Here is a 17843-nt window from a genome sequence, read left to right as displayed (position 1 = left end):
TGCATGTCCGTTATATACGAAATCTCAAGGGCGAATTGTTATGTAACGGGGAAATCATATGTAAAAAGCCCTCTGATTGGCTTAGAAGGAAACACGTGATCTAACTGTTTCCTGGAAACTCATAACATTTGCCTCGAGCAACAACAACAACAACAACAAATGCTGTTTCCCATTTTTGGACACCATGACATTCGCCTCGAGCATGTACATGTCCAAAACAACAACAAATGCTGTTTTCTATTTCTGGAAACTCATAACATTCGCTGAGAGCGTACACTTACAACAACAACAACAACATCGACCTTGACATTTGCCTCGGAAACAACAACAAATACTCTTTCCTAGATCATAACATTCGATGAGATCGTGCCAAAAACACACCTGGAGAAAGAGACCTTGGAGAAAGAGGTCATTGACACTGTCCCCATTAAACTATGTAAAAAAGTTGTAGGTGGCAGCAGGGGTGAGGGATCGGAGTAGCACCTCCCTCTCTACTGGGGGCATCTGCCCTCTGATCACTTTGACTAATAAAAAAGGCACTAGTTCTCTCATTTTCCAATCGAATGAGCCCTTTTTGAAGCTTCTACGACATAAGTTTCTATAAAAACATTATATGCCCTAAGGGCATAACTTAGGACTCTTGTCCTGACGGCTATGGCGGGGGAGGGCCTGTCATCCTATAAGACATAGTTTCTAGACCTTTCAACTACGTTGAACAAAATGGCCATATCAAAATGTTGACTGGAAATGTTTGGGGAAATGAAGGGCATGGGGCGGGGGAGATTCTTCCTAAAATTACTTTCGACTATTAAAAGGGAAACAGCCTTTTCAATTTCCAATCCAATGACAACTTTTTGAAGTTTTTACGACATTATATGCCCCCAGGGTATAACTTACAATCTTAGCCCTGAGGGCTGTGGGGGGTTGTCATAATCAAAAACATAATTTCCGGACCTTTCAACTACGTTCAACAAAATGACTATGTCAAAATGTTGATCGGAAGTGTTTGGGGAAATGATAGGCGTGAGGGGGGGGGTGCAATCACCCTCTGGTCACTTTTGACTATTAATAAGAATACTGGCCATCTCAATTCCACATTGAATGAGCCCTTTTTGAAATTTCAACGGCAAAGCATTCTATAAAAACCTTATATGGCCCAAGGGCATAACTTACAACCTTAGCCCTGAGGGCTGCTGGAGGGGGGGTGTCATACTCAAAAACATAATTTCCAGACCCTTCAAAAACGTCCAACAAATGACTTTGTCAAAATTTGGACCAGAAGTGTTAGGAGAAATGACAGGCGTGGGGGGCATTCGCCCTCCAATCACATCTGAATATTATTAAGAGCACTAACCCTCTCAATTCCTGAGTGAATGAGCCCATTTTGAAGTTTGACAACGCTTTCAATAAAAACCTTACATGCCTCCAGGGCATAACTTACAGCATTTGCCCTGAGGGCTCTTGGGGGTTTCTCATCCTCAAAGATATAATTTATGGACTTTTGAACTACGCTGAACAAAGTTGCTATCTCAAAATTCTGATTGAATGTGTTTGGGAAAATGGTGGGCGTGAGAGATGGTTAGTTACCCTCCAATCACGAATAAACTGCATATAAAAACCTTATATGCACCCAGACCACAACTTACAACCCTTGCCCGGAGGGTTGTGAGGGGGGGGGGTTGTCTTCCTCAAAGACCTAACTTCCAGAACTTTAAACTACGTTGAGCAAAATGGTTATCTCAAAATTTTGATTGGAAGCATTTGGGGAAATGGTGGGCGTGAGAAGGGGGTTTGTTGCCCTTCAATTACTTTCGACTTTTAAAAAGGGCACTAGCCCTTTCAATTTCCAATCGAATGAGTCCTTTTTCTACGACATCACTTTCTATAAGAACCTTATATGCCCCCAGGGCTTAACTAACAACCCTTGCCCTAAGGTTTGGGGGGGGGGGGTTGTCATCCACAAAGACCTAATTTCCAAAACTTTAAACCACGTTGAGCAAAATGGTTATCTCAAATTTTGATTGGATGTGTTTGGGGAAATGGTGGGCGTGAGAGCGGGGTTTGTTGTTCTTCAATCTCTTTTGACTATTAAAAGGAGCACAAGCTCTCTCAATTTCCAATCGAATGAGCCGGTTTTTAAGTTTCTACAACACCACTTTCTGTAAAAACCTTATATGCCCCCAGGGCATAACTTACAACCCTTACCCTGAGGACTGTGGGAGGGTTGTCATCCTTAAAGACCTAATTTCTTTAACTCTCAACTATGTTGAAAAAAAGGCTATCTCAAATTTTGATTGGATGTTTTTGGGGAAATGGTGGGCATGAGAGGGGGGGGGGGTAGTTGCCTTCCAATCACATTCTACTATTAAAAAGGGCACTAGCCCTTTCAATTTCCAATCGAATGAGCCCTTTTTGAAGTTTCTACGACAATGCTTACTATAAAAACCTTATATGCCCCAAGGGCAAAACTTACAACCCTTGCCCTGAGGAGTGTGTGTGTGTGTGTGGGGGGGGGGGGTTTCATCCTAAAAGACCTGATTTCGTTGAACGAAATGGATATTTCAAAATTTTTATTGCATGTGTTTGGGGAAATGGCTGGCGTGAGGGGGGGGGGTTTAGTTGCCCTCCAATTACTTTTGACGATTAAAAAGGGCACTAACCCTTTCAATTTTCATTTGAAGGAGCCCTTTTTGAAGTTTTTACGACAACATTTTCTATAAAAACCTTTTATGGCCCAAGGGCATGACTTACAACCTTTGCCCAGAGGGGTGTGGGTGGTTTGTCATCCTCAAAGACATAATTTCCAGAACTTTCAACTACGTTCACCAAAATAGCTATCTCAAAATTATGATTGGATGTGTTTGGGAAAATGATTGGCGTGAGAGGGGGGTTGGATGCCCTCCAATCCCTTTCGACTATTAAAAAGGGCACTAGCCCTTTCAATTTCCAATCAAATGAGTCCTTTTTAAAGTTTCTATGACGAAGCTTTCTATAAAACCTTATATGCCCCCAGGGCATAATTTAAAACCCTTGCCCTGAGGGCTCTGATAGGGTTATCATCCTCAAAGACCTAATTTCCAAAACTTTCAACTGTGTTGAACAAAATGGATATCTCAAAATTTTGACTGCACGTGTTTGTGGAAATGTTGGGCGTGAGAGGGGGTTTAGTTGCCCTCCAATCACTTTCGACTATTAAAAAGGACATAAGCCCTTTGAATTTCCAATTGAATGAGTCCTTTTTTAAGTTTCTACGACAACGCTTTCAATAAAACTTTATATACCCCCAGGGCATAAATCACAACCCTTGTTCTGAGGACTGTGGGGGGGGGGATTGTCCTCCTCAAAGACATAATTTTAAAGATCTTTCAACTACGGTGAACAAAATGGCTATCCCAAAATTTTGATTGGATTTGTTTGGTGAAATGGTGGATGTGGGAGGAGGGTTAGCTGCCCTCCAATCACTTTCGAATATTAAAAAGAGCACAAGCCCTTCCAATTTCCAATCAAATGAATCCTTTTCTAAGTTTCTATGACAACTCCTTCGATACGAAGTGCCCTGGTCTAAAACCAACAAAAAAAAATAAATGCATTGTGCCAACATCGTTCTTTACTTAGGCATCTGTGATCAGCCCTCAGCTCTTTAGCGATGTTGTCAAGCAGCGCTAGCGGGTCGATAAATCCAAAATGAGAAATAATCTTGCGGTTTTTATACCATCTGGGTAAATCTAACAAGAATTTACAATATTTAAAATAGCCTCTCCTTAACTGAAGACGGTCTTTATTCCACCTTAAAGGCTGAAAACCAGAAAAAAATAGAATTGTAGGAGAGTAAAAACTGTGGTTTACATAAACCTTGACGACTATACCTGCCTTTATCTGGTGAGATATAACTATTTGAGATACGAATACACTGCAGAACGCGTGTCAGTGATCTTTCTTCTGACAAAAAAATAAAAAAAAATCCCCATTTTAGCCTACAGGAGCTTGAAACCTCTGACATAGCGTTATACGCTGAATCTGATGGTATGATTTTCATTAAGATTCATTACTTTTAGGCAAATTTTCATAGACTCGTAACCTTTCATGGGTAACACTAAACCTAGTGAATCTTACATATTTGGTATTAACCTATTAAGCCAATTCTTTTTAATTGTACTTCTTTTCCTACCCCGGGGTAGGAAGCATGGAATTAGGTGATATAGATTTTTTTAATCAGGCAGGAAGGATGGGGTACATAGACAGGGAGTAGGGCTCACGATGGATAAGGAAGGCTTATTTATGCTGGGAAGGCATTAAAAATCGAATATTAATCGCTCATTTCATGTCTAGAAAGCTCAGGGTATCAGTTATAATTGTATATGCCCCTGTAGAACCGACTGACAGAGATACTAGAAGTGACTCAGATGAATTTTACTTACAGTTACACGAGCAAATAGACAGGGTCCCAGGTAAAACTTTGGTCTTTTTACTAGGAGATTTTAACGCTCATGTTGGTATAAATAGGGATATAGATGGTATCCTAGCCTAGATAATCTAGTGTAGGAAAAGAAAACAGTAATGGCTACAGACTTTTGCAATTTTGTAGGTATAGCAATCTAGTTATAACCAATACGGTGTTTGGTCATAAAAGGGCCCATAAGTTAACATGGTATTCACGTGATGGTAAGACAGCCAACGTCATTGATTATGTTATAGTAAAAAAAAACTGGCAGGATCAATACAAGATACTAGGGTATATAGGAATGCTGTTAGTGATGTTAAAAGCAATGATCACCATCTAGTAGTATCAAGGGTTAATTTAAAGCTGAAATTTCGGAAGGTAAACTACCTTCCGGGGAGCTATGATGTTGGTAGACCCCAGGATGAAAATTTTAGAGAAACTTTCCAGGAACAGTTGACTAAACTTTAGAGTTTAAAATTTGACAATGTGGAAGATGGTTGGAATATTCTTAGAAAAACCATCTGTGAAGTTGCTAATGGTGTCTTAGGAAAGAAAGTTAGGACTGCAGGTGGGAATATTAGTGAAAAAGCTTTATGTTTAATAGAGAAGAGAAGGGGCTTGTCCAAGACTTATCTGAGTGATAGATTATATGAAAATAAAAGAAACGTAAGGCAAGTGGAAAAACCATTAAAATATAAACTAAGTAGGTGTTAAGTAGAGGCCATGGATAGAACTGCGGAGGATCCGGAAGATGCAGCTAGACGGCATAATAGTCAATCCGGACTTGTCCCAGTTAAAGATAGGAACGGGGCCACAATTAGCGATAAGGGAAGAGTTAAAAAGAGATGGGCAGACCATTTTGAGAATCTGGTAAACCGAACTGGAGTTGCAGGAAAAGACACAGAGGAAAATGAAAAAGTTTGTGAGAATTAATGAAAAGTCCTAAAAAAACTAAAAGATAATAAGGCTCCAGGTGCTGATAATGTAGTAAATGAGTTTCTTAAATATGGTGGCTCTGAGGTTAGAGATCAGTTACTCAAGATTAGGAATGACTTTTGAAAAAAGAGAAGTACCTAACGATTTTAGGAAACCCTTAACTAAACCACTGTATAAGAAAGGTAGTAGGAGTGAGTGTGGTAATTATCGAGGCAATAGTCTGGTCTCTGTAGGTCGCAAATTACATAGTAATATGATACTTTTCAGACTGAGAGATGCTGTAGACAAATAGACGAACAGTGCGGTTTTAGAAAAGGTAGAGGATGTGTCTACCAAATGTTCACTCTTAGGTTAATATTTGAGAAGTGCCTGTGTTGTAAAAAACCTTTGGTACTCAGTTTTATAGATTATGAGCAAGCGTTCGTTTCTGTTCATAGAAGAGCTTTAGTAAAGGTATTATCCTTGTATGATACACCAGAAAAATACGTTAAAGTGATTATTGCTATGTACGAGAATAGCACTGCTTCGGTTAAGGTAGGAAATGAGGTTAGCAGCTGGTTTTGTATTAAATCAGGAGTTAAGCAGGGTTATTTTCTATCCCCTTTTACATGGATCATTTTGATTGACGTGGTCTTAAGGAGAACAGAGAAGGCAATGGGAAACCACAAAACAAATTGGGATAAAAACTCTCTATAGATTATGCTGATGATTTAAGCATCCTAGATGAGAGTGTGAGCAAAAGGAATGAACTTTTAGAAGTTTTGCGAGTTCATGGTGCTAGAATAGGTTTGAAAATAAATGGGTTAAGAAGACTAAGTCACTAAGGCTAGGAATAAGCGATGATGAAAAGGTAATGTTTGGTAACGAAAAGATTGATGAGGTTGGCAGCTTCACTTACCTTGGTAGTATTATTAGTAAAGACTGGCTGTCTTGGCCCCCTGGCTGTTAGGATTCCTATTCCAGAAAAAAATTCTATCCCACGCAAACATTTGTCATTTGTGCTTCAAGATCATGCGTAGTTCTCAAGTCTTTGCGGACTTTTATTAGTTTGAGACTAGACTTTGAAAAGGCTTATTTTGGTCGTTGCTTCCCTATCTTTTTATTGCAAACTTACTTTTACATTTCCACGCATGGGCGCCCACAGGGGGGGGGGGGCCGGGCCCCCCCCGGGCTGAATGATGCTGAACTGGAATTCAGCTTATGGGCGCCCATGTTTCCAAGAAGAATGGTTGCACCAAAACCTTTTGACTTCCTTTTATTAAATTCAAATTTCCATTTTCCACATTTTCATTTGTTAATTTGACTTTGTTTTCATCTATTTCTCCTTCAATAGCTGTTGGGAATGCTGGAAAAGCGACCAGAGGACATGGGCAAAACACAGGCAGAGATGACAAAGACCATCCCGGCTAGCGGTTGCACTCAAATAATTTAAAGTTTCTTTCGCTAGCACTTTCTCTATCATCATCTTTGTAAAAAGGTGGAAACAAAAGGGATTTTAACTAAAACCTACCAAAAAAAGTGCAATACCCGTCTATGGAGGGAAGGAACGCACTAAAAAAAACAGTACAGAAAATTACGAAAGTGTGCAAGCTGACAACCGTGATATGCAAAAATTAAACATTTAAACGCAGAACTCATATACAGAAACATTGCGTATCCGCCACCCCTGCGGGATGACGCATTTGCTCTCTAGGAAATACTTTGCCCTTTCAAAATTAGCGGTTATTATTAGCAAAATTTCCATTAAGGAAGAGTGCTTGGATATTGCCGCGTTGGTGGCGTTGGGGAATTGTTCCCAAAGCCTTCATATGTTTATTTGTATGCCCTACGGTAGTTTTGTTAATCTAATTATAAAAGCCGACTACTTTATCCAATTGAGTTTAGTAAAGGATTTTAGTGATTATCTAAATATTCCAATTAAGATACTCAACAGATTTAACACTTTTGTCACTTACCTCCTTGCTGGTTTTTGAATTCTCTCTCATAAAGCCGGTAAGCCTTGGCATGAGCACGAAGCAGATTGTGAGCAGCAATATATTCTGAAGTTCCTGATCCACTTATTCCTGGTGCAAATACGCCAATACCATATCCCAAATGTGCTACTATATATGGCTCATTTAAAGTGATCCAAAATTTTACCTGTGTTTTAAAAAGAATTGAAATATCAGTTTTGATAACCAGACCACAAAAAAAAAACAGAGTACTAACCCATAAAAAAAATTTTAACTCAAAAACTGTTTGTTCTTTTTACTTGATTAAAATTTTAAGCAAAGAAGTAACTTAATTTTGGCTTCTTTTTACTGACCCAAAATTTGTCTTCGTAATAACTGCTAAATACAATAACGAGTAAATTAGACAGGGTAAATTGGCTTCCCTTTATAACATATACTTAAATTATAATGTTTTCTGCTAACAAAAAAGGATGAAAAATTACGTCATACTCAACAGAATTTGAATTAAAGCAGACTACTAAAATGGATTTGTAGGAAAGTAATTTCTTACAGCCCTCTGATTATTTAATTTGATCTAAAATAGATTTAGATAAGTCCTATAGATTAGATAACTTATATTAGATACGCTACCGATGGTTCCAGGAGCAACAACGTTTCAGGTATGGTCTACGATGATCTAATAAGACAAGTGAATTTCAGACTAAACTCTCTACCTCCATCAAGTTTGATGGTGAATATGAATCTGCTCTCGACAATTGTATTTCAAAAATACATCTGATGTCGTAAGAAAGGTTATGGCGTATAATTTTAAAATAAAAATCTATGATTAGCCATTCCCTAGTGAGGAATGATCTTTTTATGTTCAAACACGGGATTGAACAGAAAAGAATTTACCTTACAAACACCGTTGATAAAAAAAAATCATCCCTAGTGATGATTTGCGTGACATCATTGTTTAAAAAATAATAAAACTAAGCCAAAATTTTTAGTGGAAACAATCGTGTGATCTGCTCAAACTATGCACCCAGCTTCCTCTCAGTTAGTTGGGTATTTATTTACAGATCACTTATGGAAATGTGAAATTTTTTCGCTCTGAGTGTACGAATATTACAACATGGATAGGACTACTACAAGGGGCGTTCAATAATGTATTTCTATGGTCTTGGTAGTCAGTTTTATACGACATTTCTTTCCACTACCCGTTGCCAAATATGTATTATACCGGCTGCAAAATAATCACTGCCTCGAAAGGACTGGACTTATCAAGGACTGAGCAGTCCTTGACCGTCTAGGGCCACGAAAAAAATGTCATGGAAAGTGAAATACAAAACAATTAATTATGCACAAAAGCTCCGAATATTTCGGGCCCACATCCGGGAGCCTTTCTCAACGGAAAAGAATAAAATAAAATAAATAAAATAAAAAAAACTTAACTTACATCACAATTATGTTTTATTGTGATGTAAGTTAAGTTTTTTTATTTTATTTATTTATTTTATTTTATTTTTTTCCGTTGAGAAAGGCTCCCGGATGTGGGGCCGAAATATTCGGAGCTTTTGTGCATAATTAATTGTTTTGTATTTCACTGTTTTATAGAAAATTAAAACCCGTTTTTCTTGTTTAAAAATTTTTTTTGTTTTTAATGGAAAAGCAGTGTGGTCTAAGAAATTATTCATGGAAAGTTTTTCAGAAAAGCTTAGATCTTCAGTGATAGCTGTTGGCGAACAAAACAAAATTCAACAAAGCGGAAAGGGTTTAAAAGGGTACGTGATAGTCATTCAATCATTAATCTCCACCCATGATAAGGTAAAGACATCATTGTCAACGACGACGACAACGACTCTGAAAAATAATAAAAAGAAAAAAGAGGAAAATATTGTTAGATCAAAGAAAGATTTTCTTCATATAAGATAACATATTCTCCTTCAAATAATCAAATTTATCGACTACTTAAAAATTAAAGAAATTCAACACTCAAAATGGCTATTTCAAACAGTTCGTGGTAACGAACTATAAGTGAGGAGCGACCCGGTTCAATAGGAACCGAAAATCTAAAAAACGGAATTTTGATAACAGTAGATACATCAAAGAATCAGACTTTTATGCTGATTTTGAATATATAAGTTTCATCAAGTTTAGTCTTACCCATTAAAACTAGCGAGCCGGACAACATTTGCCTTATTTTCGAAAATAGGGGGAAACAGCCCATGAAAGTGATAGAATATTAATGAAAATCAAACCATCAGATTCAGCGTAACAAAAACCCTACACTGTAGATGTTTCAAGCTCATATCTCCAAAAATGTGGAATTTTGTATTCTTTGCCAGAAGAAAGATCACAGATGCGTGTTTAATTGTTTTCGTTTTTTTTTCAGGGTTGATCATATCGATCCAGTTGTCCTAGAATATCGTGAGAGGGCTAATTTTAGCGGAAATTTAAAATTCTAGTGCCTTTTTTAAGTGACCCAAAAATTGGAGGGCAACTTGGCCCCCTCCCACATTCATTTTTTTCCCAAATTCAGCCCATCAAAATTTTTAGATAGCCCTTTTGTTCAGAATAGTCGAAAGTCTAATAAATATGTCTCTTAGGAGGATCTATAGTATTAGTTATTGGGAAGTATACGGACATTTTCAGGGGGGATTTTTTCTGGTGGGGGGGGGTCAGAGGAGGGGTTTACGTGGGAGGATCTTTCCATGGAGGTTCTTTCTTCGGGGTAAGGGACATTCTATGAAGAGGGCGTCAGATTTCCCAGCATTATTTAAAAACCATGAGAAATTATATAAAAAAAACAAGTTTTTTCAACTGAAAGTAAGGAGCAAAATTAAAACTTTTGTTGCTAGGGGGGTTCACCTTCTAGTCCATACCTTGCTCTTTGCGCTGAAGTGTTTTTTAGTACATTTAAAAGAGTTATCTATTCAAATTAAACGGCCTTTGTGATTCAGGGATTTGTGATTCGAATAATATTCGAACTTTAGCGTAAATGGCCAGGTATTAACTAGGGGACAAACCCCCTCATATACGTAATAATTTCATTTCATTTTAAGTCTTAATGTTGCTCCTTACTTTCAGTTGAAAATATTTGTTTTTTTTATTTAATCAGTATCAAGCATGGCTATAATAAGCAATTTCTTCGCAGTTTCTGTCGGATATTATATATTTTCAAATCTTTTCCAATGAAGATTCTTTCATGGATTTATCATCTACTTTTTGTTGATAATGTAGTGGTCAAAAAATCAAACAATTGAACCCCCACTGCTGCCAAATATCTATCTTATGAGAATTGTAAACTAGACAATGTGTTTAACCAATTAATATTTACAATAGTAGGACAGTGGTAAGCAATAGCAACAATCTATCAAACTATGCAAGCTATATTCAATTTATGTTGATGACTCCAAAGTCTTTTAAGGAATTTCAAGGTCAAGCGATGGGCTGTGAACATAGAGCAGACATGAATACTGATAGTCAGCTAAGGCAGTGGCCAAAGAGAATCATCTGATCAGTAAAGTAAATCATGAGATATTTAATCTACCATAATGGTTGCCCACCTCCCCCAATGCCAAACTAACATAGAGTAAACACTTGCTGCTAGAAATTTAATTTTTAGGAAAACAATTTTTGCAGCATTTGATGAAATAGTTACTCTAGCTTAAGCAAAAGTTCATGTCCGAAAAAAGCAGGTTATGAGCTCTGTTGTTTTGGCAGTGTAATTTGATCCCACATAAAATCACCGCTCAGTATAATATTACCAATGGCTCCACTCGTTACGCTGCTTATCATTTATTAACGATGAAGTCCCGCCAAAACTCGCCTTGCACTTTGTGAAGAATGCTGGTGCCATGAGATCCTTGACTACCTCTCCTTAAGGTTTTAACTTTTTGTCTATTCAATCTTGGTTGCAAAGTCAGCAGCATTTCCCTAGAGATATAATCGTTTGACAAAAAGAAAATCTTATAAAGATTGTTTTAGATTTCTCGGAGATTCAAGGCATGAGCATCGTAAGAACTGGGAATGTGAGCTTAGTGGGTATATTCACCGATGCGTTTTTAGAAAACATTAAGTTATACTGCTAAGTCAATCTGAAACCTACTGGAAGATCACCCCTAACAGCAGTGTTTTGCTGTTAGCAAACATATAAAAATTGAAGTTTACAAAAGAGATCCACATATGAAGAAATATGAATTCTATTGTATGACATATGACTTCAAAAGATATGCAAAAAAAAGACAGTTCCAAAACCTGTTTTGACTCTAAGAAACTCCCGGACAAGACATTAAAACAGGCTTTTACAATGGAGGTATACAATAGATTTGAAGCTCTATCCATACCAGAGGAAACTGAATGCGAAATAGTATGGGAAGCCATGAAAGAATGCTACCACGAAATAGCTAAATCAACCCTGGGCCTCCGTAGAAAACCTAATGACTAGTGGCTGTCCGAGCAAACTTGCCAACTAATAGATGAAAAAAAAAGATGACAATGTCTGTCATCCAACGACAAGTCCCTGATCGTCTTGTTTTCCAAAACGAGCAGTATAGAGCTCTTGACAAAGCTGTCAAGAAAAGTGCCCATACTGATAAGCGAAACCTTCTAGAGCGTATGGCAATGGAGGCAGAAGAAGCAGCAAAAAGACTCAAGAACTGTTTACAGAATCACCAATGATGGCATAGGGAAACGGCTTACAATTAGAAACGGCACTGTCAGAGATCCATTGGGGGTGTTGGTGCAAAACAGAGTGCAATCAATGAACTATGGGTTAATCATTTCGAAAGTTTACTAAATAGGCCCACCCCAAAAGAACCCTCTGACTTTCCAGAGATTCCCATCTTCTCCCTGAATATCAGCCCAGATCCACCTTGTGCCAGTGAGATACTAGAAGCAGCAAAGAAAATAAATATGGAAAATATCCGGGACTGGACCGCATATCTGCAGAGATGATACAGGCATCAATGTCCTAATGTATCTCCCTTTGGTCTTTACTCTTCCCTCAGATTTGGACAACGGCCAAAGTACCATCAGACTGGAAGCACAGAACACTTAACAGTCCTTGAGTCAAGCAAAAAGCAGCTTCAAGAATTACTTAACGAGGTCAGGGTAAAGGCAAACCATCTTGGCCTGCGGGTGAATGCTCAGAAAACCAAATGCATGGCGACTAGTGACTCTTCTCTGTCCATTAAATGTGCTGACCAAAATGTTGAGCAAGATGTCCAGTTCAAATATTTGGGAAATATCATTGAGAACACTGGCTCGATAGCGAAAGAAATACACATCAGAATAGGACAGGACAGGCACCTTCAACAAACTACGTCAAGTATAGAGATCTCAGAGGTTTTTTTAAAGCTAGGTCTTTTCAACAGCAATGTTATGCCAATTCTACTCTACGCAGCAGAAACATAGCACCTGGATCAAGAACAAGAGAGAAAGGTCCTGGCTTTTGAAAACTCGTGTCTTCGTAGAATATTGAACATCCATTTGTCACAGAAGGTGACAAACCAGTCAATCCGTGAAATACGCAACAACCTCTAATAACCGACATCATCAGAGTCAGAAGGTCGAGATATTTGAGCCACGTCCTACGTATGAATGACCATAGACTCCCTAAAGCTGCTTTTCACTGGTAACCACCAGGAGCTCATATCCAGGGAAGAACCAGAAACACAATGCGCCAGACCTACCAAAGAGATCTACGAAACCTGCACACCTCCGTTCTACCAGAATGGGAGGACATCACTGCAGCAGCAAACATGAGGGAAGATTGGCGACTCCTCCTTTATCCCCTGGGTACCTCACGAGGCACAGGCGGATCTAAGATCTAAGGTAGGGTAAAGAGCGAGGTGATGAGGAGGGGACCGCGCCTTTCATATATGGAATAATTTCTGTTCGTTTTAAGTTTTAATATCACTCCTTACTTTCAGTGGAAAATTTTTTTTTTTATTTAATATCCTTAGAGTTCAAATCACAGTAGAAAGAATACACAGTATCGACAAATGCTTTACTCTCCTTTATAAATAAGTGAAACACATTTAAAACCACACAATATTCCTACTCCGCGTTCGCGCATGCACGATTCTGATGTACACATCACAGTATGCCTATGGAAAAACCTGTTTTTTGCCGGGCAGCAACTGAACTAAGGTTGTGACGCATTTTCTCAGACAATATGCGCGTGGTATGAAATGTGTATCATATTTGGAAAAAGAAGCCGCTACAGTATAAAGTGGTTCAAAGGCTAAATAAAACTGATGAGGGATAAAAGGAATTACTTTTGTCATATCTGCCGGGTCATGTTGAGCACACATCACCCCGACCTAAAGGTCAGCACGTAGGGTTCGAAACATCAAGTAAAAGACATTATTTTGCTTTTAATGAGTATTAGTGGACTATTTGGGGGGGGGGGCTGAAAGGTTTTGAAAAAAACAGTTTAGTCGAAGGATTTTTACCTGTGCAACACCCCATTAACAGAGGAAGTATATGATAAATAATTAGCTAGCTTCCCTTTTAGTCAACATTCATCTCTAAGCCAGTGACTAAAATTCATGACAGAGCTATGAGGACAGCTTTCACTAATTGCTGAGGTTTACTTGGGATTTTGGATTCTATTACTCCACTTTTACATATTGAACAAATTGCTATTTTTAGATCACTGTGAAACTTTTCTTATCAATGGTAGTGAAAACCATGTACAGTATGATGGTTGTGATTTTGCTTATAGTACTAAAATAGCATGATCAGTTGACAGGCTAGTATTTTTTTTGTTCAAAATGGGATCTGGTGGGTAATTAAGAATGAGTTCTTTAGTTTTAACAAGGAAATGATCTTTCAGAGTGTGTCGATTGAGATTATGGTAAACAAAAAAATATATATTTATTCTGTAATATACAAGTAAGAATAATAAAAATGGGGGTGAGGTCGTGGTTAAGGGAGATTTTAACTTTGATACCCTGTCATGTGATCATATTAATTGTGAGCTGCGCTTTCAATACACTCAAGAAAAGTCGTCTGGTTTTCATTTTTGCTTCCTGTGCCTTTCTTTGTTATTACATAGTGTGAACCGTACGCATGGAAACTCTTGACCATGCTTAGGCTATAAATTTTCTTACTCACTTCTCAGTAAAAGTAATTGTTTCAAAATGTATTTCTTTATTTTGGCCAAGCCATCGAAATTGTAAATCAAATACAATAATTTTTAATTTCATTGGTTTTTGCATAAGAATCCTACGCCTATTTTCATGGGCTAAAATTAACTTGTAATTAACCAAGTGTTTTAAAAAGCGTTGGTCCAAAAGCGTTGGTCGCGTTTGTACATGTACGCAAAACTGGCTTAATCAACGAAGCCGTACTTCTGGGTATCTTCTCTGGTAATGACAAACCCGACTCAACTTAGGAGGTTATTTCTCCTCGAGAAAGATATAAGCATTGAATCTCACCATTATATCATATACTAGAAAAAAGGGTACTTGTATAGAATCTGGGTAAACACGCGAGAAGTGAAGTTTTGTTAATGCTAAGGAAATAAAACAAAATAGGATGAAAACATAATATTTCAGAAACAAATTTGGGGCATATATTTGCATATAGGGGGTGGAAGAGGGGGGGAGTTAGGCATGGCATAGATTAAATACATAACCTAACCTACTACCTTTTAGTCCCCTTAAACCGCAAAAAACTAAAATTTAAATCTTTGTCACGGGGTGAGCAACATCTTACAAACCTGTTTATCAACTAGGCCCCCTCCCACGCTCATTTTTTCCCAAAGTCACCCAATCAAAATTTTTAGATAGCCATTTTGTTCATCATGGTCGAAAATATTATAACTATGTCTTTTAGGATGACTTAATCCCTCAAAGCCCCCAGGGGAGGCTGGAAGTTATGAACTTTACCCAATGTTAACATATAGTATTGGTTATTGGGAAGTGTACAGACGTATTCAGGGGGAATTTTTTCTGGTAGTGGGGGGTGGGGTTGGGGCGGGGGCTATATGGGAAGATCTTTTCATGACGGAAGTTTTCATGTGGGAAGGGACATTGCTATGAAGGGGGCGCCGGATTTCTCATCATTATTTATAAAAAAATGTCTTTAAGATTACTCTTGTTCGGATATAGGACTTCTGAATGACAGAGTCGCTTTGCAATTATTCAATAATCTCAAATGTCGAGCTCTGCTTTCCCCTGGCTAAGGTTGTTGTTTTTTTGAAATTATTTATTTATAATAAAAAAAAAAAACTTTACTCTGAGATATAGGGTGCTTTGTAATTGTCACCCTTTGTATTCGAATTTATTTATGGAGAAGTCATTATATTCTTAATGAATATTAAAATGACTTTAAGTGCGTCTTATTTATGAATAACTAAAAAAAACTTTTTCTACAAAATGGGTTTTTAAAAGAAATGTAAAGAACTCCATTACACCAAAAATGAGCAAAAATAAAATCGAATAATCTACCAAGCGTGAAACTACCACAAATCAGCATTGATAAATAATGAAACACAAAACAAACAGAAATTTCAATAAATAACCGAGTCAAACTCAAAACGGGCAGAAATTAGCATGAGTAGGGCTCAAAACCCCAATGTTTTCCCAAGGCCAGAACATAATTTGTACTTTACTAAAAAAAATATAAATGTTTTTACTTTTATAACTTTAACAAATCAAATAATATTTTTGATTACTAAATACCAGTATATGTATATTAAACTGACAATGCATATTCATTTGTATTTTTTTCAGTAAAGTGCAAATTATATTCTGGCCTTGGGAAGGCATAGGGATTTCGAGCCCTACTCAGCGCCTCGCTCTTTACGCTAAAGTTACGCTAAAGTTTTTTTTTGTTTAAAAAACTATCAGAAATTAAATAAAAAAAACAAGTTTTTTAAACTGAAAGTAAGGAGCGACATTAAAACTTAAAACGAACAGAAATTATTCCATATATGAAAGGGGCTGTCCCTTCCTCAGCGCCTCGCTCTTTACGCTAAAGTTTGACTTGCTCACGACTCTATTTTTTTTAAACAATGAAAAACTTTAGCGTAAATTACGAGGCACTGAGGAGGGGACAGCCCCTTTCATATACGGAATAATTTCTGTTCGTTTTAAGTTTTAATGTCGCTCCTTACTTTCAGTTTAAAAAACTTGTTTTTTTATTTAATCACATGGAGTAAAATCCATATGACTTCACCCACATTTCACATGTAAACCAAAAATTAACATTTGACTACTTACTCTGTCACCAAAATAGAGAAAGCAAGCTCGGGCATATTCTTCAAACCATGTTGCTATGTCAGCACTTAACCAACCACCTCGTTCTTCTAGGGCTTGGGGTAAGTCCCAATGATAGAGTGTGGCCTGAAAATATAAAAATCTAAAAAGGAACTCGTAGCAAACTAAACATAAATGACAACACCGCTCTTTGCTCTGAAGATTATTTATTTATTATTTTCATACCCTTGCATATTTATGTCCTTGAATGAATTTAATTTAAAGAAAAAGTTTTTTTTCCAAAAAACAAGTTTTACGAAGAAAAGTAAAGAGCTAACCAAAACTAAGTCAAATAATCTTCCAAGCATAAAACTGCCACAAATCACCATTAACAGATAAATGAAACTCGAAACAAACAAAAATTGCAGTAAATAAGTTCAACTCCAAACAAGCAAAATTACATAAATAGGGCTGAGAATCCCCACACCTTCTCAAGACAAGAACATAATTTGCACTTTACAAAAAAGAAGAAAAATCAAATGACTTTGGATTGTCAGTTTAGTATACATACACCGATATTTCTTCCTAAAATTTAAAAAAAAAATTCAATAAAGTTAAAAAAAGACCTTTAGAATGTGTTTTGTTCTCAGTAATGTCGAAGATAAGCGGCAGCAAAATTAAAACGAGTAAAAAAAAAAATCAAGAACAAAGAGATATGCGGTTAAAAAAGCTGCGACAACGAGTAGTGGACTGAACTAAAATGAAAGTGAAGAACAAAGATATATGCAGCTAAAAGATATCCCAAAGTGAGAACAAAGAAATATGCAGTTAGAAGATAAGCGGCCGCGAGAGTTACAACCAATAGCAAGAAAGTAAGTATTAGAATCCGTCAAAAATGAAGTGAAGAACAAAGAATGGTCCTGTTCGAATACAAGCGACATCGAAAATCAGAGTGTGTCATAAATGACAGTGAAGAAGAAAGAAATGTTACGTTGGTAGAACAATGCCATCAAAATCTTTGACGTCAAAACAATATGGTGTAAAACCCAATACCAACCTAGAGAGATGCCCAAATCTAAGCAACTATTGATTACAAGTGATTGGGACCCTTCAAAATTATTGAAGGGTTTGACTTTTGACAAATGACAAGGGCAACATGAATAGGGCTGAGAATCCCCATACCTTCTCAAGACAAGAACATAGTTTGCAATTTACCAAAAAAAAAACAAAAAAAAACAAATGACTTTGGATTGTCAGTTTAGTATACATACACCGATATTTATTCCTTGAAGTTAAAAAAAATTATTCAATAAAGGTAAAAAA

The 17843-nt window shown here is 37.2% G+C and overlaps 1 protein-coding gene across 1 annotated transcript in view; it reads right to left on the bottom strand.

Moving 5' to 3' along the window:
* Nucleotides 1-7324: 7324 nt before the first annotated feature.
* The window catches only part of LOC148938451 (myrosinase 1-like), a gene marked incomplete at its 5' end in the record, with an annotated part of 33528 nt that continues 23009 nt past the window's right edge, over nucleotides 7325-17843 (bottom strand). The window contains 2 exons of the mRNA XM_089107783.1: nucleotides 7325-7516; nucleotides 16545-16667. Coding sequence (XP_088963909.1) covers nucleotides 7325-7516; nucleotides 16545-16667 — 315 coding nt within the window. The remainder of the gene's footprint in view (nucleotides 7517-16544; nucleotides 16668-17843) is intronic.

This window comes from Artemia sp. Qi Xiang Cuo, unplaced genomic scaffold (genome assembly GCF_049724085.1).
Source record: "Artemia sp. Qi Xiang Cuo unplaced genomic scaffold, ASM4972408v1 HiC_scaffold_3268, whole genome shotgun sequence".
NCBI classification, from domain to species: Eukaryota; Metazoa; Arthropoda; class Branchiopoda; order Anostraca; family Artemiidae; genus Artemia; species Artemia sp. Qi Xiang Cuo.
This window is presented reverse-complemented; position numbering and strand designations above follow the sequence as displayed.